At 46.2% G+C, this 27,989-nt stretch overlaps 1 protein-coding gene across 2 annotated transcripts; it reads left to right on the forward strand.

The window, feature by feature from the left end:
* Positions 1 to 987: 987 nt before the first annotated feature.
* LOC132387974 (gastrula zinc finger protein XlCGF26.1-like) lies at positions 988 to 12,707 on the forward strand. Of its 2 annotated transcripts, none has more exons than XR_009510106.1 (2): positions 988 to 1,056; positions 11,352 to 12,707. XR_009510106.1 is itself a non-coding variant. In XM_059960294.1 (2 exons), the coding sequence occupies exon 2, from the start codon at positions 6,649 to 6,651 to the stop codon at positions 8,626 to 8,628; it is 1,980 nt and encodes a 659-aa protein (XP_059816277.1). In that variant the 5' UTR covers positions 994 to 1,056; positions 6,248 to 6,648; the 3' UTR covers positions 8,629 to 8,855. The 2 variants fall into 2 exon arrangements, 1 of the variants encoding a protein (XP_059816277.1); XM_059960294.1 differs by lacking the exon at positions 11,352 to 12,707 and adding an exon at positions 6,248 to 8,855 and having other exon boundaries at positions 994 to 1,056.
* Positions 12,708 to 27,989: the final 15,282 nt, after the last annotated feature.

The following is a 27,989-nucleotide window of genomic DNA, read 5'->3' on the forward strand; positions in this document are numbered from 1 at the left end:
ACGCTGGGTAAACGAAATAACAGTCGCCGAAGATCTTATCCGTCGATTAGCTCCGAAATCCACTTAGAAATATCACCAGGTGACAGTCACAGGAAAATCGTCTTCAAGTGGTTACCACAGAACACCCCGATTCCACGTAAGGACCAACAAAAGTGATACCACAGGATACTCCAGCAAATCCACACATATGGATGATACGAACTGACAGTCACACATCCGTTGTGCACTGCGTGCCGATGATCAGATCAACTCAACCTTTTGGGCATGGAAGAGTTGCAGCCTATAGCAGTCACACGCTGAATTTCCAACAACTTGTCTCCCTCTCCCGCTCCCGCTCCCTCAGGCTGCCGCAGCTTGTGTCTGACGTCACAGCCCCGCCTCACTCAGGCACTTAAAGCGACACTCACAGTAAACGAACATGCGTTCTCGTAACACAATTCACCTCTAAAGTCTGACAGCAGACTAGCGAGTGAATCTTCGATATGCAGAGTCAGAAACCGAAGATTTGCCAGCCTGAGTCAGGGGCTCCAGAGAGAGATGGTGTCCAAAGGAGGAGGACGAATAAGACCAGAACGATGTGGTTAAAAGTGAAAGATTAGAAGCATTTGGAAACTGGTTGATTGAAAAAAAAGGTGGTTAATTTCTGCAAAACACAGGTGGAAATCAACAGATAAGGCAGAAATTTTGGAGAGGAATACATAGAAAATGTTTTCTCAGTATTTCCAGCAACTGCAGAATCTCCTATGTTTTATATCTGCATTTTACTTTGGCTTTAGATACACGTTCATATTGAGTATATTGCTTATGGGAGCCGCTTTCTGCGTTAAAACAGCTGCAGATTTTTTCTATACCCAAGATAAAAAAAAAATGAGGTATGGACATTGAACTGGTGCTTGCAGAAATGTTTAATGGCACCGTGATTACCCATAGGGCAATTCGTTCAGAATTTCACCGGCGCTGAAGCGCCGATGAAATGCGCAGGCGTCAGGCTGAGGCCGTCCCTGAGTTTCACGCAGGCGCGCAGTGCACAGAAGGATTTGAAAATGTCGGTTGCAGGTACGAGCGATTAACCGTGTTTTTATCTTAAATACCGACTTCAGGATAATTCCTCTGAATTTCGGACACCGTGGGCAGCAATCCCGGGACAGTCCTGTCCTCTTCCCTCTCTCTCAGCCCCACGATCCGTACACGGGCCCCGGGGAGCTTCTGGCTGATGAGGGAATGGGAACCGATGGATCTCTCAGACAGAGCTGAGCTCCAGCTATCTAAATGCAAGGATTAGGAACTCGGAGAAAGGGAACACAATCTTTTACATCAGCAGTTGAGAAAATCACCTTTGTTCTACCTCCAATCACTAACAAGAGAAAATCTGCAGATGCTGGAATTCCAAGCAACACACACAAAATGCCGGTGGAACTCAGCATTAGTACTCTTTTCCGTAGATGCTGCCTGGCCTGCTGAGCTTCTCCAGTATTTTGTGTGTGTTGCTTCCTCTACCTCCTCTTGCTCTGGACTTTTCTACCGGTGAGAACATGTTTTGTCCCATTCTCTCTGGGTACATTATGATATCAAACACCTTTGCCCTGGGCAACAAGTAGCTTTCACTTCACAAATGTGCCAGACTCCAGTGAGACAGACTACTGCCCATCCCTTCATATTCATTGGGATTTCATTCACTGAGTTCACCACCGTCAGTCATTGGGGGAGGGTTCAGGGGGAATATTTATGTACAATACAGAAACTAGTGATGCCTGTTTGCATTTTGGTGATGCAAAAGTTGCTGGAGAATTTGCAAGTGGGAAGAAGTGGAGTGATATTTGGAAATCTGACTTCTTAAAGCGTAATTCAGCAAGCAAACCACATATGGACAATGTGCAAAAGCTTTGGTGAGAAACTCCTGCATTTCCTCTTACAGGCCTGCTACATAGGTTGTGTGAGAGTGCAGATGAACTCGATCAAACCCAGAGAAGATCAAAGTTCCTATTGACAGTGATTTGCTAGCTGTGAAAATGAATACCTCTCTATATAAAATTCACTGTGCACATCTTGTCACTGGGTAAAAAATACACAGTCCAAGATTTATCTGCACACTGGTTATTACAAATTAGAGGGGTATTCGAGGGAAGGAGGGGAGACCTGCAGTGTCCCTAATGCCCTCCCCTACAAGATGTGCATCCAGCTGCAGCTTGTAACCCTGCACTTCAATGAGCTGCTTGAAATGGGTGAATTCCATATCATCCAGCAGTTGGAGGGGGTGATAGATATGACATGAAGAGAGGTGAGTTACACCCAAGGTGCAGGACACAGGAAACTGGGTGAGAGTCAGGAAGGGGAATGAGGTTAAATAGGCATCGCAGAGTACTCTTGTGGCCATTTCACACAACAACAAGTGGACCACTTCAGAAGCTGTGGGGGGAATTACCTGGCAGAGGAAAGTCAAAAGACTGATAGGGGATTCGTTAGTCAGAGGAACAGAACAAGAGGGGACGAATATCCTAGTGGTAAGACTTGCTAGTTGTAGTGAGCAGGGGAGGGTGTGATGTGGTTAAAATAAGTTGTAGGGGGAATGGGAGCCAGAATGACAGATCAGATAGTGGAGAGGGTGAATTGAATTGACTTTATTAAATTCCTATTTCATAAACATGAGGAGTAGAAATATTTACCTTACATCATCTAAATGGGCAATGTGTAATTTATAGTAATTTATAATAGATAGTTTGTACATAGGACAGTCAATATAACATCGAAATGCAATTGTATCAGCATGAATTAATCAGTCTGATGGCCTGGTGGAAGATGATGTCCCGGGGCCTGTTGGTCCTTTTGCTGTGGTACCGTTTCCTGGATGGTAGCAGCAGGAACAGTTTGTGGTTGTGGTGAATTGGGCCTGTTTGTCCCTGATATTCGTTGGGTCCTTTTTACACACCTGGCCATGTAAATGTACTGAATCATGGAAAGTAGATTGTGCAATGTATAATTTCCTTGTTTATATTTGGAGACATTTTTTGGTGTATAAAATGATGAGGGGTATTGAGCGTGTGAGTGGCCAGAGAAGTGTTTTTTGTCCCAGGGTTGAAATGGTTAATGCCACTTTTCCGCACTCCCACAGACCCTTTGTCCATCTCCTGAGTAAATAGAGTTTGAAAAATATTTAAGATCTCCCCCATCTGCTTTGGTTCCACACGTGGATTGCCATTCCGGTCTTCCAGAGGACCAACTTTGTGCCTTGCAATCCTTTTGCTCTTAATCTATCACTCGAATCCCTGAGGATTATCCTTCACCTTTTCTGTGACAGCAAGCTCATGCCATCTTTTAGCCATCCTGATTGATTTCTTATGTGTTCTCTTGCATTTCTTATACTCCATAAGAAACTGACTGCCTATCCCTGTTATGCAATTCCATTTTGTGCTTTACCAGAGTCTCAATATCTCGTGCAATCCAAGTTTACCTACAGTTTCTATCTTTACCTTTTATTCTGACATACCCACTTACTACTTTCAAAATTTCACTTTGAAGGCCTCCCATTTACCAAGCACACCTTTGCCATAAAGCAGCCTGTCCCAGTCCACAGTTGCCAGGTCCTAGTGTAGATTCCAGGTGTTGATCCATGTCCTGAACACATCCACCTTTCCTACGCTGCTCCTTGTATTGAAATATACAGGTCTCAGCATATTCACTGCACCATGCTCAACTTTTTCATTCCTGACTGTGTCTGAGGCCTGAACAACATCTGTTTCCACAACCTCTCCACAATCTGTTCTGTTATTCAGACTCCCATTCCCCCTGCAACTTTAGTTTAACCCTCCTTACCCCCACCTCCCACCATGCAGATCTATCACCTCTTTGGCTTTCCTCTCCCAGATCAATAAAAACGAGGTGCATACCAGGTACAGGCAGATAGGAACAAATGGGGTAGTTATGAAATACAGGAAATTCAAGTGAACACTCATGAAAGAAATAAAAGAAGGCATGAGGTTGCCCCAGCAGACAAGGTGAAGGAGAATCCTCAGGGATTCTGCAGATATGTTAAGAGCAAAAAGATTGCAAGGGAAAAAAAAATAATTCTCTGGAAGATCAGAATGGTAATCCATATAAAGTGATAACATAGACTTGGGGAGATTTTTGTTTGCATCCGTATTTACTCAAGAGATGAACACAGAGTCTATAGAAGTGAGGCAAAGCTGCATCAACTTCATGGACCCTGTACAGATTACAGAGGTGGAGGGGTTTGAGGCAAATTAGTGTGGATCAATCCCCAGGGCCTGACAAGTTGTTCACTTGGACCCTACGGAAGACAAGTGCAGAAATTATTGGGGCCTTAGCACAGATATTTAAATCATCCTTAGTGACAGGTGAGGTACTGGAGGATTGGAGGACAGACAATGTTGTTCTGCTGTTCAAGAAAGGCTGTAAAAATGAACTAGGAAATGATACGTTGGTGGGCTTGACATCAGAACTGGGAAAGTTATTGCAATTTGGGTGCAGGAACCAGGTATATACTGTAAGTATTTGGATAGGTGTGGACTGATAAAGGATAGACAGCATGGCTCTAGCCAATCTTATAGAGTCTCTTGAGGAAGTTATCAGGGAAGTGGATGAAGGCAAGGCAGTGGATGTTGTCTACATGGACGTTAGCAAGGCACTTGACAAAGTCTCATATGGGAGGTTGGTCAAGAAGGTTCAGTCACTCAGCATTCAAGACGAGACAGTAAATTGGATGAGACACTGTCTTTGGGAGAAGTCAGAGTGTGGTAGCAGATGGTTGCCTCTCTGACTGGAGGCCTGTGACTAGTGGTTGCCACAGGGATCAGTGCTGGATCTGTTGTTGTTTGTCATCTATATCAGTAATCTGGATGATAGTGTGGTTAACTGGATCAGCAAATTTGTGTATGACAACAAAACTGGGGGTTTAGCGGACTGCGAGAAGACTATCATGGCTTGCAGTGTGATCTGGGCCAGGTGGCAAAATGGTTTGAGAAATGGAAAATGGAAATTAATGCAGACCAGTGTGAGTTTTTGCACTTTGGTCTGACCTACCAAGGGAGGTCTTTCACAGTGACTGGTCGGGCACAGAGGAGTGTTGTGGATGAAAGGGACCTGGGAATACAAGTCCTTAATTCACTGAAAGTGGTATCACAGGTAGATAGGGATGGAAAGAATGATTTCAGCCCATTGCCCTTCATGAACCAAAGTACTGATAACAATAGATGGATGTTATGTTGACTTCTAGAAGACCTTGGTGAGGCCTAATTTGAAGTATTGTGTGCAGTTTTGGTCATCTACCTACAGGAAAGATGTAAACGAAGTTCAGATATTTCAGAGAAAATTCACAAGGATGTTGCCATGTCTGGAGAACTTGAGTTATAAGGAAAGATTGAACAAATCAGGACTTTATACCTTGGAATGCAGAAGATTGAGGTGAGATTTGATTGTGATAGAGGGGCACAGATAGTGTTAATGCAAGCTGGCCTTTTCCACGAAGATTGGGTGGGACAACAACCAGAGGCCATGGGTTCAGGGTGAACCGTGAAATGTTAAGGGGAACATGAGGGGAAACTTCTTCACACAGATGGTCATCCGGCTGTGGAATGAGCAGCCAGCACAAGTGGTGCATGCGAGCTCGATTTCAACATTTAAGAGGTTTGTTTGGTACCTGGATGGCAGAGGTGTGGGAGTGGGCTGTTTAAATAGTTCAGCACAAACTAGATGGCCCAAAGGGCCTGTTTCTGTGTTAAAATTTTCTATGACTGTGACAGCAACCTGAAATAATACAAAAAATCACTCTAAGTACTTTTAACAGCTGTGTGGACTAACCAGTCACTTCAGCAGGAATTTTTATGTGGCGTTAAAACTGTGGCACTTTAAGTTAATAATACATAAAAGAAGATCCCAGTTGCACATCAAGAAAACCTATTTGTGTGAGACTGTTTCAGTTACTGTGGGGCCAGGCACCCATGCTGCTCAGCAGAAACAGGGAATAATACCAATGGAGAGAGTCAAACTGAGCCGGTAACAAATTGGAGATGGCAGAAATGCCCCCTTCTTATACAGACAGGAAGAGCATCAGAGAGTTTGATAGTCATTCCAGATACCAGCATTCTGCCCAGTCAAAAGATGATTTCTCTGTCCAACTTGGGTTGAACCTCATTGTAACAGTGTGGTACCGGATCAAAGCTTGGCAACTCAAGTTATCTCATCTGTAATGTTGTCCGACACCCATTGATGGATTTTGTAAATCTTTTTACAGGTTAAAAACGAGAAGAAATTGGTTTCCAGGAAGCTCAAACACAGCACACCAGTTTGGTTGTCTCTGTCTAGATATTTAAGGAGCAAGGGATTCAATTGACCATCCTTCCTGCTCAAACTGTGGGGAGGGATTCACTCGATCATTTGACCAACTGGCAAGAACATCATTTTGTACAGGAGAAAGGCCGTTCACCTACTCAGTGGGAATGGATTCATTCGGTTATCACAATTGAAGGTTCATCAGGAAGTTCACACTGGGCAAGGCCATTCACGTTCTGTGTGTCAGAAGGGATTCTGTCGGACATCCCACCTGCGAACACAACAATCAGTTCACAGCACACCGGGCAGAGGCTGGTCATCTGCTGAATTTCTGGGAAAGGATTCACTCAGTCATCTGTCTTAATGGCTCACCAGCAAGTTCACACCAGGGAGCGGCCGTTTACCTGCTCAGTCTGTGAGAAGAGATTTACTCAGTTATCCAACCTACAGAGTCACCAGCGAGTTCACACTGGGGAGAAGCCATTCACGTGCTCAGTCTGTGGGAAAGGATTCACTCTGTCATCCACTCTGCTGGTACATCAGCGAGTTCACACTGGGGAGAAGCTGTTCACCTGCTCAGACTGTGGAAAGGGATTCACACTGTCATCCCGCCTACTGGTACATCAGCAAATTCACACTGGGGAGAAGCCGTTCACCTGCTCAGTCTGTGGAAAGAGATTCACACATTTATCCCAACTACAAAGTCACCAGCGAGTTCACACTGGGGAGAAGCCATTCACCTGCTCAGAATGTGGGAAGAGATTCACTGACTCTTCCACCCTACAGAGACATCAGCGAGTTCACACTGGGGAGAAGCCATTCACCTGCTCAGTCTGTGGGAAAGGATTCAGTCAGTCATCCGAACTGCAGAAACACCATCCAGCACACACTGGGGAGAAGCCGTTCAACTGCTCAGACTGTGGGAAGAGATTCACTCACTCATCCACCCTACAGAGACACCAGCGAGTTCACACAGAGGAGAAGCCATTGACCTGCTTAGTCTGTGGGAAGACATTCACTCAGTTATCCCACCTACATAGTCACCAGCGAGTTCACACTGGGGAGAAACCGTTCATCTGCTCAGTCTGTGGGAAGAGATTCACTCAGTTTTCCCTCCTACAGAGACACCAGCGAGTTCACACTGGGGAGAAGCCGTTCACATGCTCAGTCTGTGGGAAGAGATTCACTCATTTATCCACCCTACAGAGACACCAGCGAGTTCACACTGGGGAGAAGCCGTTCACATGCTCAGTCTGTGGGAAGAGATTCACTCATTCATCCACCCTACAGAGACACCAGCGAGTTCACACTGGGGAGAAGCCGTTCACATGCTCAGTCTGTGGGAAGAGATTCACTCATTCATCCACCCTACAGAGACATCAGCGAGTTCACACTGGGGAGAAGTCATTCACCTGCTCAGAATGTGGGAAGAGATACACTGACTCTTCCACCCTACAGAGTCATCAGCGAGTTCACACTGGGGTGAAGCCGTTCACCTGCTCAGTCTGTGGGAAGAGATTCACTCAGTTATCAAACCTACAGAGTCACCAGCGAGTTCACACTGGGGAGAAGCCGTTCACCTGTTCAGAATGTGGGAAGAGATTCACTCTGTTATCCCACCTACAGAGACACCAGCGAATTCACACTGGGGAGAAGCCGTTCACCTGTTCAGAATGTGGGAAGAGATTCACTGACTCTTCCACCCTACAGAGACACCAGCGAATTCACACTGGGGAGAAGCCGTTCGCCTGTTCAGAATGTGGGAAGAGATTCACTGACTCTTCCACCCTACAGAGACACCAGCGAATTCACACTGGGGAGAAACCATTCACCTGCTCAGAATGTGGGAAAGGATTCACTCAGTCATCTGACCTGCAGAAACACCATCCAGTACACACTGGGGAGAAGCCGTTCACCTGCTCAGTCTGTCAGAAGAGATTCACTCAGTCATCCACCCTACAGAGTCACCAACGAGTTCACACTGGGGAGAAGCCGTTCACCTGCTCAGTCTGTCGGAGGGGATTCACTCAGTCATACACCCTACAGAGTCACCAGCGAGATCACACTGTGGAGAAGCCGTTCACCTGCTCAGAATGTGGGAAGAGATTCACTCACTCTTACAACCTACAGAGACACCAGCGAGTTCATACTGGGGAGAGGCCATTCACCTGCTCAGAATGTGGGAAGGGATTCACTCAGTCATCTCACCTACAGAGTCATCAGCGAGTTCACACTGGGGAGAAGCCGTTCACCTGCTCAGTCTGTGGGAAGGGATTCACTCAGTCATTCACCCTACAGAGACATCAGCGAGTTCACACTAGAGAGAGGCCATTCACCTGCTGAGAATGTGGGAAGGGATTCACTCAGTCATTGCACCTACTGACACACCTGTCAGTTGACAATGGGGAGTGGCCATTGTAATGAATCCCTGGGTTTTGTTTGCTGTGGACTCATTTCAAGAGGGAGAGAGAGATTAAGAATGCGAATCAGTCTGACTTGCAGCTTGTTTACATCACTCGCAGCTTGTTTAGTTTTAACCGAGGACACAGACACTCAGAGTCAGAAGGAGATGAAGGAGGAAAAATGGAAGGATCAAAACCAGTAAACCAGTGGCCAAGGGTCACTGTTTGTAAGTTTCCTATGCTCATGAGGGTGGGTTAATTATCAGTTCACCATACATCGAATGTGTCGTTGTCCCTCATTTGGTGCATAGGAGTGGATCTGATTTGGGATATCCTGTGGAGACCACTTATGTGTTAACCCTTGCCTGGCTGTGGTGTGGTCATTCATTTGAAGATGATACCCCTTATGACAGGTCACTTTAGGTGATAATTCTTATGTACATTTGTAAAGATGATGGATAAAATCTACAGCAACTGTTCTCTCATTTTCCCACCATGAATCCGAAAGAATTGCCTTCTCTCAACATTTACCCTGGAAATACAAATATCTCTCTCTCATCACGTATTCTATGGTTGAACTGAACTTAAATACTTTACCATCTCAAGACTCCAAGCCCTGAGCTCAATAGTTTGGGAGTTATATTTACACACATATATACACATAACACTCACGAGGAAATATGCAGATGCTGGAAATTCAAACAACACACACAAAATGCTGATGGGAAACTGCAGACCAGGCAGCATCTATAAGGAGAAGCACTGTCGACGTTTCGGGCCAAGACCCTTCATTAGGACTAACTGAAAGGAAAGATAGTAAGAGATTTGAAAGTAGTTGGGGGAGGGTGAAATGCGAAATGATAAGAGAAGACCTGAGAGAGTGGGATGAAGCTAAGAGCTGGAAAGGTGATTGGCGAATGGGATACAGAGCTGGAGAAGGGAAAGGATCATGGGACGGGACGCCTCGGGAGAAAGAGAAGTGTTGGGGGGGGGAAGCCCCAGAGGGAGATGGAGAACAGGCAGACAACTAAATATGTCAGGTATGGGGTAAGAAGGGGAGGAGGGGCAATAACAGAAGTTAGAGAAGTCAATGTTCATGCCATCAGGTTGGAGGCTACCTAGCTGTTCGTCCAACCTGAGTATGGATTCGTTTTGACAGAGGAGGCCATGGATTGACATATCAGAATGGGAATGGGATGTGGAATTAAAATATGTGGCCACTGGGAGTAATCTGTTGCTGGTGGTTCATTTATAAGTGTTACGGTTTGTAACAAAATGGGGCTACGTCTGGGAAATGAACAAATTTAAGGATTGATTTATTATTGATATCATTTGGAAATCCCTTTTGATTTATTTGTGTCTGGAAAATCAGCAGCAATGGATTTTCATAGATATCTGGAAGGGTCAATCTCTCAGGCATTAGAAGACACTAGAAGGATTGAGTTGTTGAGTATTGCTAAAACGTTAAAACTTGCAAAGGTGAAATTGACTTTGAGGGGGGCACTGATGCAGAGGATAATAGCTGAACATTATGTGTCTGAGGGAGTGTTTAAAGTGAAGGAGTTGGAGGTGTTTCCTGAAAGTAAACCTCGTGAGCTTGAGCTCCAGTAGAAGTTAGAAAAATTCAAGATGGTGTCTGCGGAAAGGCAGAGGCAGATTCAGGCTAGAGAGGCAGAAAAGCAGACAGAAAATTCTCTTACAAAGTGTAATTAAGGGGAAGGGTTAACAAGTCTATACAGCTTTGACAGTTGCTGCAGCAGCTGATTATTTATTTATTTATGCGCCCCCCCCCCCCCACCCCCCAATCATCGCCACTGGGCTATAAACGTGCCGGAGCAGTGTGTGGTTCAGTGCTTTGTTCAAGGACACACACGCTGCCTCGGCTGAGGCTCGAACTCATGACCTTCAGATCGCGAGTTCAACAACTTAACCAGCTGGCCACACACCACACATTATGACCTCATGAAGCAGGCTGTGCTCAAAGCTTACGAGTTGATCGCAGAAGCAGACAGGCAAAAGTTTAGAAATTTGAGGAAATCTGTGAACCAGACTTATATGGAATTTGCTTATGAGAAATTTGTGTGTATTGCAAACTGTTGCACATATAAAAATGTAAATGATGATTTTAACAGCTTGAAAGAGTTGGTTTTAATTGAAGAATTCAAAAAATGCATCCCTAATGACATAAAGACGTATTTAGATGGAAATGATGCTGCCACTATGCAGGAGTCTGCTAGATTAGCAGATCAGTTTGCTTTAACTCATAAGGTTAATTTTACCCCGAATAAGAGTTTCCAACAGAGTAGCAGGGATAACCAGGGTAAACCAGAAATTAATGCTGGGATTTGTCACACTTGTCAAGTTGTTGGTAAACCTAATCAGGTCATCCCAGTGGCCCCACTGCGGCCTATACCTGCATTCGGTGAACCCTTTTCCAATGTTATAGTGGATTGTGTTGGCCCATTGCCAATGACTAAAGCTGGCCATCAGTAACTACAAAGTATTATGTGTACTGCATCCAGATTCCCAGAGGCAATACCTCTCAGAAATATTAAAGCTAAAACTGTGGCGAAGGCTCTTACCGAGTTTTTTTTTACTTTATTTGATTTGCCTCAAGAAATCCAGTCTGATCAACGAAGTAATTTTACATCTGGGTTATTCCAGCAGGTAGTTTATGTACTGGGAGCAAAACAAATTACATCATCTACATACCATCCGGAATCACAAGAGGCTTTAGAAAGATTTCACTCTACCCTCAAAACAATGATTAAGACATACTGTGTTGAAAATGGAAACGACTAGGATGAAGGAATACATTTGTGTTCGTTCGCAGGAAGAGAGTCGGTTCGGGAATCATTGGGCTTTACTCCATTTGAACTCGTATTTGGTCGCAGAGTGAGGTGACCTTTGACCTTGTTAAAGGAGCGGTGGATTGCTGGGGATGTACATGTTAACTTGTGACTGTGTTTTGAAGTTCAAAAATAAACTACAACAATCCTGTAGTCTAGCGAGACAAAACTTAAAGGTTTCTCAAAACAAAATGAAGTGTTGGTTTGATAAGCAGGGTTGTGAAAGAAAATACCGGGTGGGGGATAAGGTGCTTGCCTTATGTTGACGAATCCACTTCAGGTGAAATTCAATAGACTATGAAATAGTCTCTCAATTTAATGATGTGAATTATGTTATTACAACACACGACTGACGTAAGCTAACACAGCTGGTACACGTAAATATGATAAAGCCTTGTTTTGATAAGCAGGCACCATCTGTGAGTGCTGTTGTCAAAACATATGAATCTGGCAACCCTGAGAATGGAACGATTGACTCGTCTGAGACTTTTCACAAGCCAAACATGGTCCCAGTTAGGCTAATGAACTCGGTTGTTCCAGAAAACATTGATAACAAGTTGGCTCATCTGCAGCCAAAGCAACAACAGCTGAAGAAATTAATTCTGAAGTTTAAAGATTGATTTCCCGATGTTCCCAAGCAAACCACCTTCGCAGTACATGATGTAGATATTGGTCAAGCCAAACCGATTAAACAACACCCATATCGCATGAACATAGAAAAGTGTAAATTGCTGGAGCAAGGAATTGACTATATGCTGGAAAATGGTATTATCAATCCTTCAGCATCAGATTGGAGCTCACCTTGCGATATTGTGCCCAAACCTGATGTAGTGTTAGATTTAGCACTGATTATAGGAAGGTAAATGCAGTAACAAAAACAGATGCCTATCCTATCCCTAGGGTGGATGATTACATTGATAAGGTTGGAAAGGCTGAATTTCTTACAAAGATTGATCTGTTGACAGGTTATTGGTGTGTTCCATTGATGGACAGAGGGAGAGAAATTTCTGCATTTGTGACACCTTTTGGGTCGTATTAATACAATGTTTTGCTGTTTGGAATGGAAAATAGTACAGGATCATTCCAGGGTATGTTTGATTCTGTAATTCGAGGGTTAGAACACACAGATGCCTATATTGATGCCTAGTCACAGGGAGTGACACTTGGGAAGAGCATATCACTCCAGTGGAGAAGCTGTTTGACAGGCTTTCCCAGGCCAGCCTTACAGTTAACTTGGCAAAGAGTGAATTTGGTCATAACACTGTGACCTATCTTGGTGTTGTTGGAGGTCAAGGCAAGTGGGCCCCTGTTCAGGCAAAAGTCCAGGCAATTTCTCAAGTTCCTATTCCGACTGGTAAGAAGGCTCTTCGAAGGTTTCTGGGAATAGTTGGATATTATCGTACGTTCTGCAAGAACTTTGCTGATATCGCCCTTCCTCTGACTAATCTCCTGAAGAACGGTGAAAAGTTTGTTCGGACCGAGCCTTGTCAGTAGGCGTTTGATCGATTGAAAGCCATTTTTATGTCATCAATCTGTGCTCAGGGCACCTGACTTTACAAAGCCGTTTTCTATAGCTGTGGATGCCAGTGATGAAGCTGCCGGGGCAGTGTTATTACAGAAAGATGATGATGATATTGAACACCCTGTAGCTTACTTTTCGAGAAAATTCAATGAGCAACAAAGAAATTATTCCACCATAGAGAAAGAGTTGTTGTCACTCATCTTGGCTTTGCAGCATTTCGATGTCTGTGTTTGCCCTGCGCAGATACCACTTATAGTTTATACTGATCATAATCCGTTAGTGTTTCTGAGTAAGGTAAATTACAAAACCAGAAGATTGTTAAACTGGAGTCTGATTTTGCAAGAATATGATATTGTGATAACGCATATAAAAACACGGACAATATCATTGCTGATAGTTTTTTCCAGATGCTAAGCTTACAGTTTTAATAGTGAAGTAGAATCTGGTATTTGTATACGCTTCTGCAATGTGTTACATGATAACCATACATGCATTGTTTTACATACTGTAGTTTGCAGTTAAAATTTTGCACTTTTACATCAAAGTTCTTTTGGGAAAGTGTTATGAATCCCTCGGTTTCGTTTGCTGTGGACTGTCACTTTAAGAGAATGCCTGAGTGAGTTGGGGACTAACAATGACGTCAGCCGCTGACTTTCTCAGCTCATCTTTGATTTTTACAGAGAGAGAGCTCAAGGAGGCGGGACTGTCTGACTTGCAGCCTGTTTACATTACTCCCAGTTTGTTTGGTTTTAAACGAGGACACAGACACTCACAGTCAGAAGGAGACAAAGAAAGTGAACGAAAGGACTGAGACAAGGAAGCCAATGGCCAAGGGTCACTGTTTGGAACTCTCCAGTGCCCACAAAGGTGGCTGTCTTATCGATCCAGTGCACAGCAAATGTGTGCCTGTCACCTCGAATAATCCACAGGAGTGGATTTTGTTTGGGGAATCCTGTGGAGACCACTTACGTGTTAACCCTTGCCTGGGTATGTGGTGTGGCGATTCACTTGAAGACGATATTCCTGTGACAAGTCACTTTCGTTGATAATTCTTATGGATTTGGAACGATGACGGATAAAATCTACGACTGTTATCTCGTTTTACCACGTGGAACCTGTGGAATTCGGCGTAATTGCCTTCTCTCTACATTTACCCTGGATTAAAAATATCTCTCCCATCCCTTATTCCGTGAATGAACTAAACTTTCATACTTTACCATCTCAGGACTCTAAGCTTTGATTCTTCCCCCCCCCCCCCCCCCGCACCCCACCCCCGCCGATCTCAATTGTTTGGGAGTTATATTTACACACATATATACACATATCTTGCTTAAATTACTATATTACAAGTAGATACCAAGTTCTTTGGCGTGTACATAAGAAACGATCTAACCTGGACCCACTAGTCAAGAAGCCACAGCAGCGCCTACTGGAACACCATGGAGAGTGTCACGTCCGGTGCCATCTTTGTATGGTACGGAAGCTGCAAGGCATCGAACCACGGGACAATGGAGGGGAGAATAAAAACCGCCGACAGGGTGATCGGGGTCTCACTCGGCCCTGTTTGTGGCATTTTACAGGAACGTTGCAGACGAAGGGGTCAAAGCATTGTTGAGAATCCCGACCACCCATCCCATGATCTCTTTGACACACGGGGGTCAGGATGAAGGTGCATAAATATCAACACTAGGAATGCCGGGTAATAACTTCTTCCCTCGGGTGGCGAGACTAATATATACCCCGCCAGCAATGAGGTCTCGTCACTTGAACAGCGAGCTGTTTACTAAATGTTGACTGTTTCCCAATGCTGTGCTCTACTACACGCGCTTTGTATATCATTAACCAGTTTCGAGTACAATATATTGGTTTGTCTGTTGTGTGTGATATAGGTATTTTGGTTGCACCAGGGTCCTGATGAAATAAGTGTGGAAATAGGAACAAAACTAGGCTCTTTCAAACTTCGGGGTGGATGGATACAGTCTTACGATGATGAAGAGAGTTCAGTTCAGTTCGAGGTGGTTAGTTGAGTGACTTTGGACAGAGAGAGAGGTGAGAGGTGAGCTGATGCCGTCGATCTTCCTGTTAAATAATCCTGTTGAAGTCACCGACTGTCACCATAACACGTACGACCGTTCTTCAGTGGTGCAATTATCAGGCAGGCGAGGGCGGACTCTCAAATTATTCCCCACTGGTCGCTCCTTTTCACTCTGCGAGAGCCACTGATCGAATTCCCCGAATCAATCCTCCAAAAACCCCATCTTCCTGTGGGTGCAACAAAGCTCGTCCAGTGTCCGAAACCCCGTGCCGCTCTGTGTATCAGCGGACGTGGTATTTATCCCCACATGTTGGACAACAGCCGTCCATCAAGCTGCTCCGCACTCCACTCTCTGTAAGAGGTTTACCAGCAGGCAAGTTTCCTTGTGGAAAGGTAAACAACTTGAAGAGAAATCATAACATCAATCTTTCGAGCAGTTTCTATCGCTCTCTCTCTCTCTCTCTCACACACACACACACACACACACACACACTCACACACACACACACACACACACACACACACACACACACACACACACACACACACACACACACACACACACTGCATTGGACACCTCCTCTCTCTCTTTGTAACAGCTCAAACAGTGTCCGGAAGTCAGTCTCATTCTCCCGACATTTTAAAGCGATTATCTACAGAAAATATGAACCCTTGGTGTACATAACACAGGGCATTTTTAAAGGAAGGATGTAGGCAAAAGACGGGCTGTAACAGGATCAGTCCGAGTCAGCAAGGATTTACGAAAGGAAAATCATGCTTGACTAATCTTCTGGATTTTTTGAGGATGTAACAATGACAATGGACAAGGGAGAGCCAGTGGATGTAGTGTACCTGGAATTTCAGAAAACCTTTGATAAGGTCCCGCAGTGGAGATTAGTGGGCAAAATTAGAGCACAGGGTATTGGGGGTAGGGTACTGACATGGATAGAAAATTGGTTGGCAGACAGGAAAGAAAGAATAGGTATTAACGGGTCCTTTTCAGAATGGCAGGCAGTGACTTGTGGGGTACCGCAAGGCTCGGTGCTGGGACCGCAGCTATTTACAATAAACATTAATGATTTAGATGAAGGGATTAAAAGTAACATTAGCAAATTTGCAGATGACACAAAGCTGGGTGGCCGTGTGAATTATGAACAAGATGTTAGGAGAATGCTGATTGGACTTGAGACTTGGGCAGTTTGGGTGAGTGGGCAGATGCATGGCAGATGCAGTTTAATGTGGATAAATGTGAGGTTATCCACTTTGGTGGTAAGAGCAGGAAGGCAGATTACTATCTGAATGGTGTCAAGTTAGGAAACGGGGAAGCACAACGAGATCCAGGTGTCCTTGTCCATCAGTCACTGAAATTAAGCATGCAGGTACAGAAGGCAGTGAGGAAAGCTAATGGCATGTTGGCCTTCATAACAAGGGAAGTTGAGTATAGGAGCAAAGAGGTCCTTCTGCAGTTGTACAGGGCCCTTGTGAGACCCCACCTGGAGTATTGTGTGCAGGTCTGGTCTCCAAATTTGAGGAAGGACATTCTTGCTATTCAGTGAGTGCAGCGTAGGTTCACAAGGTTGATTCCCGGGATGGTAGGACTGTCATATGTTGAAAGATGGAGCGACTGGGCTTGTATACACTGGAATTTAGAAGGATGCGTGGTGATCTGATTGAAACATCTAAGATTATTAAGGGATTGGACACGCCAGAGGCAAGAAACATGTTCCCGATGTTGGGGGAGCCCAGAACCAGAGGTCACAGTTTAAGAATAAAGCGTAGGCCATTTAGAACAGAGTTGAGGAAAGACTTTTTCACCCAGAGAGTTGTGGATCTATGGAGTGCTCTGCCTCCGAAGGCAGTAGAGGCCAATTCTCTGGATGCTTTCAGGAAAGAGTTAGATAGAGCTCTTAAAAAAAGCGGAGTCAAGGGATATGGGGAGGAGGCAGGAACGAGGTACTGATTGTGGATGATCAGCCATGATCACATCGAATGGCGATGTTGTCTCTAAGGGCCAAATGGCCGACTCCTGCACCTATTGTCTATTGGCTATTGTCTATAGGCCCGTCACCTTAACATTTGATGTCAAGAGAATGCTTAAAGCCGTCATTAAGGAAGAAATAGCGAGACATTTGGAAAGGAATGGTTCCATTATTCAGAAGCAGCATGGATTCAGAAAGGGCAAGTCCTGTTTGACCACCTAACTGCAGTTGTCTGTGGACATTATGAGTGCAGTGGATAGAGGAGATCAGCTGGATACTTGGATTTCCAGAAGGTGTTCGATAAGGTGCCAGACAAGAAACTTATGAATAAGATACGGATGCATGTACTCGGAGGAGGTGTATTGGCATGGATAGTGGATTGGTTAACGGATAGGTGGCAGACAGTTGGTATAAATGGGTGTTACGCCGGTCGGCAGACTGTGGTGAGTGGGGTGCCGCAGGGGTTGGGACTGGGCCCGCACCTGCGTACCATTTACATTGATGATTTGGAAGAGGATACTGAGAGTAGCGTAGCAAAAATTTCCGATGATACTAAACTGAGTGGAAAAGCAAATTGTACAGAAGACGTGGAGAGTCTGATAAGGGAAAAGATAGGTTAAGTGAGTGAGCCAATGTCCGTTAGATGGAATACAATGTTGGTAAATGCGAGATCATCCACTTTAGAAGGAGTAATAGAAGAGCAGATTATTATTTAAATGGTGAAATATTGCAGCATACTGTTGTGCAAAGGGACTTGGGAGCTCCTGTTCATGAATCACAAAAAGTTGGCTTGCAGGTATAACAGGTTATTAAGAAGGCAAACGGAATGTTGGTCTTCTTTACTAGAGAGATTAAATTCAAAAGCAGGGAGGGCATGCTGCAACTATACAGGGTACAGTACCTGAAGTACTGTGTGCCGTTCTGGTGTCCATACTTGAGGAAGGATATACTGGCTTTGGAGGCAGTGCAGAGCAGGTTCACTAGGTTTATTCCAGGGATGAAAGGGTTAACCTATGAGGAGCGATTCAGTCGCTTGGGAATATACTCTCTGGAATTCAGAAGAATGGGAGGGAATCTTATAGAAACATGCATAATTTTGAAAGGGATTGATAAGATCGAAGTAGGAAAGTTGTTTCCATTTGTAGGGGAGACTCGAACTCGGGGACATTGTGTCAAGATTCAGGGAAGAAGCTGTTTTTCCCAGAGAGTGGTGAATCTGTGGAATTCTCTGCCCTGGGAAGCAGCTGAGGCTTCCTCACTAAATATATTTAAGTTACGGTTAGATAGGATTTTACATAGTAGTGGAATTAAGGGTTCCGGGGAAAAGCCAGGTAGATGGAGCTGAGTTTACAGACAGATCAGCCATGATCTTATTGAAAGGCGGGGCATGCACGATGGGCCGGATGGCCTACTCCTGCTCCTATTTCTTATGTTTTTTATGTTAGGTTTGCCCCTGTCTCCTGTCATATGAATCTCAAGTTCCATTACTCAATAGTATACCCGCATTATAAACGTGTTTACTTCTAATGACCACATCATGTGTGTCTTTCTTCTCTGAATTGCCTTGGTGATTTCCGTTGTGAGTGGACTGCTCTCCTGAGAAACACGGGCCTCTCTTCTCTGAACTGCCTTGGTGATTTCCGTTGTGAGTGGACTGCTCTCCTGAGAAACACGGGCCTCTCTTCTCTGTACTGCCTTGGTGATTTCCGTTGTGAGTGGACTGCTCTCCTGAGAAACACGGGCCTCTCTTCTCTGAACTGCCTTGGTGATTTCCGTTGTGAGTGGACTACTCTCCTGAGAAACACGGGATGTGAGAATTTATTGTTCCCGGAGAGGTGAAATTGGGCGATGTGAGAATTATGAGGACGGGTTTTATTGTTCCCGGCGAGGTGAAATTGGGCGATGTGGGGAATTATGAGGACGGGTTTTATTGTTCCCGGTGAGGTGAAATTGGGCGATGTGAGAATTATGAGGTCGGATTTTATTGTTCCCGGTGAGGTGAAATTGGGCGATGTGGGGAATTATGAGGACGGGTTTTATTGTTCCCGGCGAGGTGAATTTGGGAAATGGGAGAATTATGAGGACGGGTTTTATTGTTCCCGGCGAGGTGAATTTGGGAAATGGGAGAATTATGAGGACGGGTTTTATTGTTCCCGGTGAGGTGAAACTGGGCGATGTGGAGAATTATAAGGACAGGTTTTATTGTTCCCGGCGAGGTGAAATTGAGAGATGTGAGAATTATGAGGACAGGTTTTATTGTTCCCGACGAGGTGATATTGTGCGATGTGAGAATTATAAGGACAGGTTTTATTGTTCCCGGCGAGGTGAAATTGGCAGATGTGAGAATTATGAGGACGGGCTTTATTGTTCCCGGCGAGGTGAAATTGGGTGATGTGAGAATTACGAGGACGGGTTTTATTGTTCCCGGCGAGGTGAAATTGGGCGATGTGGGGAATTATGAGGACGGGTTTTATTGTTCCCGGCGAGGTGAAATTGGGCGATGTGGGGAATTATAAGGACAGGTTTTATTGTTCCCGGCGAGGTGAAATTGGGCGATGTGGGGAATTATGAGGACGGGTTTTATTGTTCCCGGCGAGGTGAAATTGGGCGATGTGGGGAATTATAAGGACAGGTTTTATTGTTCCCGGTGAGGTGAAATTGGGCGATGTGGGGAATTATGAGGACGGGTTTTATTGTTCCCGGCGAGGTGAAATTGGGCGATGTGGGGAATTATAAGGACAGGTTTTATTGTTCCCGGCGAGGTGAAATTGGCAGATGTGAGAATTATGAGGACGGGTTTTATTGTTCCCGACGAGGTGAAATTGGGCGATGTGGGGAATTATGAGGACGGGTTTTATTGTTCCCGGTGAGGTGAAATTGGGCGATGTGGGGAATTATGAGGACGGGTTTTATTGTTCCCGGCGAGGTGAAATTGGGCGATGTGAGAACTATGAGGACGGGTTTTATTGTTGCGAGGTGAAATTGAGCGATGTGAGAATTATGAGGACGGGTTTTATTGTTCCCGGTGAGGTGAAATTGGACAATGTGAGAATTATGAGGACGGGTTTTATTGTTTTTGGCGAGGTGAAACTGGGTGATGTGAGATTAATGGGGACGGGTTTATTTTTTCTGACGTTCCCGGCGAGGTGAACTTAGGCGACGTGGGGAATTATGAGGATGCCGATATGATCCAGTGCAATTCAATGAATTTCGATTTGTATCAACTCAATTATCATTACTTTCCCGTTTGTTTCCTGAACAAACAGTGCTCCGTGTGCACTGTTCTCCGTGTCCTGTCCCGCATCGCCGTGAACTGTTCCGTCTGCTTCACCGTCACTTTCTCCTTCGATCGGTTTGTTGCCATTTGCTGTCAGAAACTGAAAACAAAGTCCTGCACGGGGAGAACGGCGGCCGTGGTTCTCGCGCCATCTAGCGGTCTGTTCTGCCTGAAAAACGGCCCACTCTACTTCACTTACAGAGAGATCATTAACAATGCACCATGGTTCCGTTATCCGAAGCCAAGTTACTTCACTGAACCGGCGTGGGTGGCGTATGACTGGTTTGACATCGTTTTGACTCCGTTCCTCCCATTCGGCGTAATTCTGCTGCTCAACGCTCTGACAGGCACATTTTAGTGGCCAGTCGGGTACGTAGGGGGCTAAGGGGTCACAGCAAGGGGGGAAACAGCAGTGACCCGAAGATGGAGAGCCGGAAGAGGGTCTGTGGTTTTGCTCTTCACCTCTCCGGCAGCTTCATCCTCCTGTGGCTGACGAATAATGCAGAATTTATCAACCATCACATCACCGGGATAGGAACACAGGGGAATGACTCGGAAATTATTTCCGCCTATGCCGGGTATTTGCTAAGGAACTTCAGCTGCTCCACGAACACGTTCATTTACGCCGCTACTCAGTCCAGATTCCGAGAGCAGGTGAAAAGCGCGGTGAAATATCCGTTCATTTCAGTACTCCGGTTCATTAACAGAGCAACCCCGAAACGAAGCACAAACCTGCTCACAGTCAGACCCGCTGTTCCCGACTTCTACCCTCTCTTCCCTAAGGCCAGTAAGTCTTGGTTAAGCGAAATGGAAGAGAACAAAGGACGCCCCCATGAACGACGCCCGGCCGATCCGAACACGGAGGCCCCAGTGAATAAGGACCCAGGGAGGAAAATTGCAAAATGCAAGAACACAGAACAATTATTGCGCGACACGTGAATTCCTGCGGGTTCGTCCGCCTATAAGGTTTAGTTGGAAACAGGGGATAACAGGTACTCTGCTGCCTTTTCTAGTGATTTACGTGTTGGACCAAGTAGATTGGCCCCATGGAGTCTCCATCAGTTTGGTACATACCGGATATCGCAAGGGAGAATCTGAGAACGGGAGTGGGGATCCTAATTGGGAACTGACTGACATGTTTTACTGAATGGGAAGAGGTGGGAACGCGGCGCCAGCGCCCTAAGGTAAAGGCCAAGAAATGGGAGAATAATAGTTCAATGGCAGATTCTAGCGTCAGTCCGAAGCCCCATTGGGAGGTTTGTAGCCTCATCTGGCGCCTCCGCCGTCCTGTGGCTCTCCATGAATGATATCGAGATTATAGAAATGGCAGCGGGATTGCAATAATAAAGACCCCAGAACGGGCAGCCAGCCCAGGGCGTGATACACCAGATGTTCGCTCGCCTGGTCCGGAACCATGCCCCTTTGCCCGATTCTTCCGGAGCCTACAGGCGGGGACGGAAGCTCTGTTCATGGAGGGTCGAGTTTTCACCAGAAACTGGAAAGGGACCTCTCAAATCCCCCGGATATTAGTGGATGATATCCGTATTTTAAAACCCTGGACTCCGACTGACGTATGCAGTCCGATCAGCGACGCCCCGGATCCACTAAAAACCTGTAGCTTTTCATAATTAGCTCACTCGGAACTGTCAAATGTTTAACCCGCTGCCTGGCGATTTACGGGCGCTCCTCCGTATCATATACGACACTTCCTGGGCTGGGTGGAGACCAACTTCTCGCTGCCAAGGCTACTCCCGAGGGAGACTGGCCAGCGTCAGTCGGAGAGGATGCGGACAGGCTATGGGAACGAGGGTGCGCGAACTTATAACCCGTATCCTTGCCGCAGCTCGACAACATGGGGGCTTCGCAGAATTTGCCCGGCGCGTGCAAAAGAAAGGAAAGACCGTCACTGACGTCATTGCTCGAATTAAAGACACCTGTGACGCAAACGCGGAAACATCCCCGGACCAGCAAAATGCCCGGTGGGCTGGTCAAACCTTCCCGTGCTTCCAACCCGTGGTCGCCCCTGCCTTTTAACTGACCAATCTGAGCCGGCAGACCCGGCAACGGAATGTGGTGACCCAGACGCTGACCGACAGGGAACGAAATGGGTTGATTAAGATCACGGGAGAAAGGGGCAGTACACACAGAAAGGGGAGGGGAAGACGGGAGTTTGGCCAAGGCCCCGCGACCAGAGGAGGACGAATGTAGGAAATTTGGACGAAAGGGGCATTAGGCCAGAGTGAGCTGAGGCGGAGAGGAGAGAAGGAGTAGGAGAGGGCAGTTAGAAAGAATCACCCACTGAGCCCCCCGGGAAGTGTCAAATTTCACTTGGCGTAAACCCTTCAGGTCCCAGTAGGGAGGCTGCGAGGGGAAGACGAATCAAGTAGCTCTGATCAGGGCTCATGAGGACCCGCAGGAGGATCCATTCCTAGATGTCGAAATAGCAAAGAAAGGAGTCCATGTCCGGATCGATACCGTCCGTAAGCCCCTCTGTGGCACTGCCTGAGAGAGAGTACTATGAGTATAAAAACCGCGAGGATAACCGGAGTCCCCTTGTCGGATCCATTATCCCAGCCCGTGGATATTAGAGTAGACGGGATAGGGATTGAGGAAACGTTTGTTATAGCCAGTAAATCACCCGTTAACATACTGGGACGCCAGGCTTTGTGCAAACTGAACGCGGAATCCATTGCCCTCCCGCGGGATGGGACCTGGAGCTGCCCAGTGAAAAGGTGCCGGAGCTTCGCTCTGTGACGCTCCAAATCACGGGACCCACAGGCGCGCGGGCGCCTTCACCTGCTGAGGTACAGAGTGTCCATGCCAGGGAATAATGGTGACTGTGGGGGATAGGAGATTCCTCGGAGACTTCGTAAATACTTGCAAATTCGTAACTGCTTTGCGCTGCCCCCTTCTGGCCTATCGGTACACGGGTCTCCTTCCCCCTTTGTTGAACCCCTCCCCCCCCCCCTTCCCGAGCAGGAGAATTGATCAGAATGATGAAAAAGGAGGGGGGAGTGGTTTGGCCAACTGGGTCTGGTCTGGTGTATACCTTTGCGATAATATGGAATTGAATGTGTGCATTGTTCAGTGCCCGCATCAGCAGAGAATCCTTTAGCCTCCCGCTGCAGACACGAGACTACATGGCCCTGCCTTCCAGCCTGCAGCTGTACACCACCAGGCCACGTGACTGAGGTGTGTTCCCCTCCAGCTTCCCTGGATCAATACCAAAGATGGAAATGCTGAATAAACTAAACCCGTTCAATTCAACGATAAACACGGTGCCTGTACCGATTGTCAGCGGAGCCGTTGCTCTTCTGGACGGGTCTCCAGGTCACGTAAACACAGAGTCTCCGAACGGATACCTGGATCTGAGTCTTCTGTGGAAAAGGGAATTCCCTAACAGGGATTAACACAAATATATTAACATCACACAATAAAAACCAACAACAAATTCAAGACAATTATAGCAGAAAATGCCAAGAGAAACTAGGAACTATCCAAAACATTCCAGGAACCTGTAACCGTTTTATTCAATCTGATTACTTACACAGGCGCCATCTAGTGGCAAGCATCGTCACCAAAATCTCTCTTTAAAATGCAAACTCGTGAAAGGTACCAGACTTTATTATAAATGCATTTCTGACCAGTTCCAGGGTCAGAGTCCTACAATTATATTCGACCGATGCATTATTAGAGATAGGGCGATACATGATACCCATCGGGATATAATCGTAAGTCCCTCGGAAGACGATAAGGGATATTGATATTGGGTAATAAGGAAATGGCGGGGACATTGAACGAGTATGTGTGTCGGGCTTCACGGTGAAGGACACATCTAATATGCCAAAGAAGGATGTTATGAAAGAAATGGGAGGTGGGGACCTCGATAAGATCACTGTCACTAAAGAGATAGTGATGAGAAAACTAAAGGGCCGGAAGGTCGATAAGTCCCCTGGTCCTGATGGGATGCATCCCTGAGTGCTGAAGGAATTGTTGGAGGTTATAGTAGACGCGTTGGTAATCATTTATCACAACTCTCTAGACTCTGGGCAGGTCCTGGCGTATTGGAAAACAGCAAGTGTCACGCCACTTCCTAAAAACAGGATGTAGGCAGAAGAAAGGCAACTAGAGGCCAGTTAGCTTAACACCGGTAGTCGGGAAAATGCATAGACCTGTCATTAAGGAAGAAATAGCGAGACATTTAGAAAGGAGTGGTTCCATTGGACAGACGCAGCTTGGATTCAGAAAAGGCAGGTGTTGTTTGACAAAATAACTGGTGTTCTTTGAGGACATAATGAGGGCAGTGTATAGAGGGGAACAGGCGGATGTCGTATACTTGGATTCCCATAAGCCGTTCGATAAGGTGCCGGACAAGAGACTTATATATAAGATACGGATGCATGGAGTCGGAGGATGTATATTGGCATGGATAATGGATTGGTTAACCAATAGAAATGAGAGAGTAGGTATAAATGGGTGCTTCTCCGGTTGGTAGTCTGTGCTGAGTGGGTGCCGCAGGGGTCGGCGCTGGCCCGCAGCTGTTTACCATTTATATTGATGATTAGGAAGAGGGGACTGAGTGTAGCTTAGTAAAATTTCCTGTTGACACTAAACTGAGTGGAAAAGCAAATTGTACAGAGGATGTGGAGAGTCTGCAGAGGGATAAAGGTAGGTTAAGTGCGTGGGCCAAGGTCCGGCAGTTGGAACAAAGCATTGGTAAATGCGAGATCATCCACTTTGGAAGGAATAATAGAAAAGCCGATTTTCATTTAAATGATGAAATATTGCAGCATACTGTTGTGCAGAGGGACTTGCAAGTGCTTGTTCATGAATCGCAAAAAGTTGGCTTGCAGGTACAGCAGGTTATTAAGAAGGCAAACGGAATGTTGGTCTTCATTGCTAGAGAGATTGAATTCAAGAGCAGGGAGGTCATGCTGCAATTATACAGGGTGCAACACCTGAAGTACTGTGTGAAGTTCTGGTCTCCATACTTGAAGAAGGATATACTGGCTTTGGAGGCAGTGCAGAGGAGGATCACCAGTTTGATTCCAGAGATGAAGGGGTTAACTTATGCGGAGAGATTGAGTCGCTTGGGACTATACTCTCCGAACTTCGGAAGAAAGTGAGGGGATCTGATAGAACCATGCAAAATGTTGAAAGCGATAAATAAGATAGATGTAGGATAGTTGTTTCCATTGGTAGGTTAGATAGAACTAGGGGACATTGTCTCAAGATTCACGGAGAAGATTTAGGACAGAGATGAGGAGAAACTGTTTTTCCCAGAGAGTAGCTAATCTGTGGAATTCTCTGTCCATGGACCAGTGGAGGCTTCCTCACCAAATATATGTAAGTTAGAGTTAGATAATTTTTTACAATGAAAGGGAATTAAGGGTTCTGGGGAGATAGCAGGTAGATGGAGCTGAGTTTACGGACAGATCAGCCATGATCTTATTGAATGGCGGGACAGGCTCGATGGGCCGGATGGCCTACTCCTGCTCCTATTTCTTATGTTTTTTATGTTAAGTTTGTCCCTATCTCCTGTCATATCTAATGACCATATCACGTGTGTCTCTCTTCTCTGAACTGCCTTGGTGATTTTCGCTGTGAGTGGACTGCTCTCCTGAGAAACACGGGCCTCTCTTCTCTGAACTGCCTTGGTGATTTCCGTTGTCAGTGGACTGCTCTCCTGAGAAACACGGGCCTCTCTTCTCTGAACTGCCTTGGTGATTTCCGCTGTGAGTGGACTGCACTCCTGAGAAACACGGGCCTCTCTTCTCTGAACTGCCTTGGTGATCTCCGTTGTGAGTGGACTGTTCTCCTGAGAAACACGGGCCTCTCTTCTCTGAACTGCCTTGGTGATTTCCGTTGTGAGTGGACTGCTCTCCTGAGAAACATGGGCTTCTCTTCTCTGAACTGCATTGGTGATTTCCGTTGTGAGTGGACTGCTCTCCTGAGAAACACGGACCTCTCTTCTCTGAACTGCCTTGGTGATTTCCGTTGTGTGTGGACTGCTCTCCCGAGAAACACGGGCAACAGTCGCAGCCTTTGGTCTCAATGGGCCACTTTGTATCCTGACAGGATCTTTTTGTTCAGGTTTCCCAGCGCCTGCCGCCTATTCAGCATCGCATCACTGACTGTCATGCCCAGCAGGAGCTCCAGACACCCCCGGCGATCCCCAGGCAGCGCCCGTGTCAGTCTGCTCCATTGACATCCCTCCATTTCTCAAGCCAAAGGGTATTGCCTTTTATACCAACAGACAGAATTTAGTTTCAGCCACCCCGAACATGGAGAACAGACGTTGACCAGAGCACCGCCTAATCTGGGTACAGACGTGTCTGGATTTGCTTCAGGACCGGGGGAAGGTAGGGGAGGTGGAGGGGTGACGGGCTGGATTTAACTCAGTGGGTATCTTCTCCCCGGACCCTGTGCCCCTAAACCCGGACCTCACTGCAGAGCTGGAAACCGAGCCCCGGCTCCTCACCTGTCCTCAGAGTCGATGCGGCTGAGAGACTCACCGTCCGAAGTCTGCCTCCGGATGCCGTTCGCATTCTTTGACTCTTCGGCTGTTTATTCGTCTGTGTGTGTAGTTCTGTCATTTCTTATTGATTCTATTATAATTCTTTGTATCTACTGTGAGAGGCCGGAAGATAATGAACCGGAGACTCATATTACAGTGATATACATGTACTCTGATGGGGAAGTGATTCTGAACTTTGAAGTCTGAACATGATTTCCCTTTAGTCTTCCCCTCACTCGGCAGATCAAGCGGACACCCTCCCGCGTACAGATACCCTACCCCTGAACTCCAGTTTGTCCAAATGACGAGCACAACCCATCCTCCGTCTCTTCAGGCTCCCCCTTGAATCTTCGTGTTGGTGGAAAACCGAATCCAGCTAAACAAGCGAATGCCGGACCACTCCACGTCATCATTCCCAGCAATTTATTCCTTTATATTTCCCGTCAGTCTGTGCGACTTAGTGACCACACGCAGGGGAACGGGTTATTGGTCGGACAATGAGAAAGATGGGATAGAGCAAGGGGGGCGGGCAGAAAGCCTGTGGGGGAAATGCCCACATCTGTGTGGTAACAATCCGTGGATGTGAAAGAAAACAGTTCAGGCAGGAGAGCCTGCGCACAATGCGGACGGGAGCCGGCACGGACCAAACAGGACAGTGGGACCAGCAATGAGAGAGATTTCCTATGAGAGAGTGAAAAATAATGTCTTTGGACAATAGTACTTTTTGTTTAAAGTGTCATTGCTCAGGCCTGTAAATATTCTGCTTAACCATGCACGAATCCGTGGCACGAAAGGAACAGCGAGTCGAACAGCAGGGAAGGGTCAGTGTTAGCGACGGCCGACACTGCAAGCGTCGTATCCATGGCAACAGACATTGTAAGTTGGTATCAGATAAAATGGACGAAGATGAACCTCCACCGGGAACAAATGAATGAGGGTCAAATCTACCGGGAAATGTGTAAGGAGGGTCAGTCCACCGGGAAAATGGATGGAGGGGGAACTTCCAACGGGAACAATAGATGGCTGGTCACCCACCGGGATTAGTGATGGAGAGCAATTGGACGGATGGTCAGCCCGGCGAGGTCAATGCATTGCGGGTCACTCAAACAAGGAACATTGGATA

Source organism: Hypanus sabinus, unplaced genomic scaffold (assembly GCF_030144855.1).
Source record: "Hypanus sabinus isolate sHypSab1 unplaced genomic scaffold, sHypSab1.hap1 scaffold_246, whole genome shotgun sequence".
Classification (NCBI taxonomy): domain Eukaryota; kingdom Metazoa; phylum Chordata; class Chondrichthyes; order Myliobatiformes; family Dasyatidae; genus Hypanus; species Hypanus sabinus.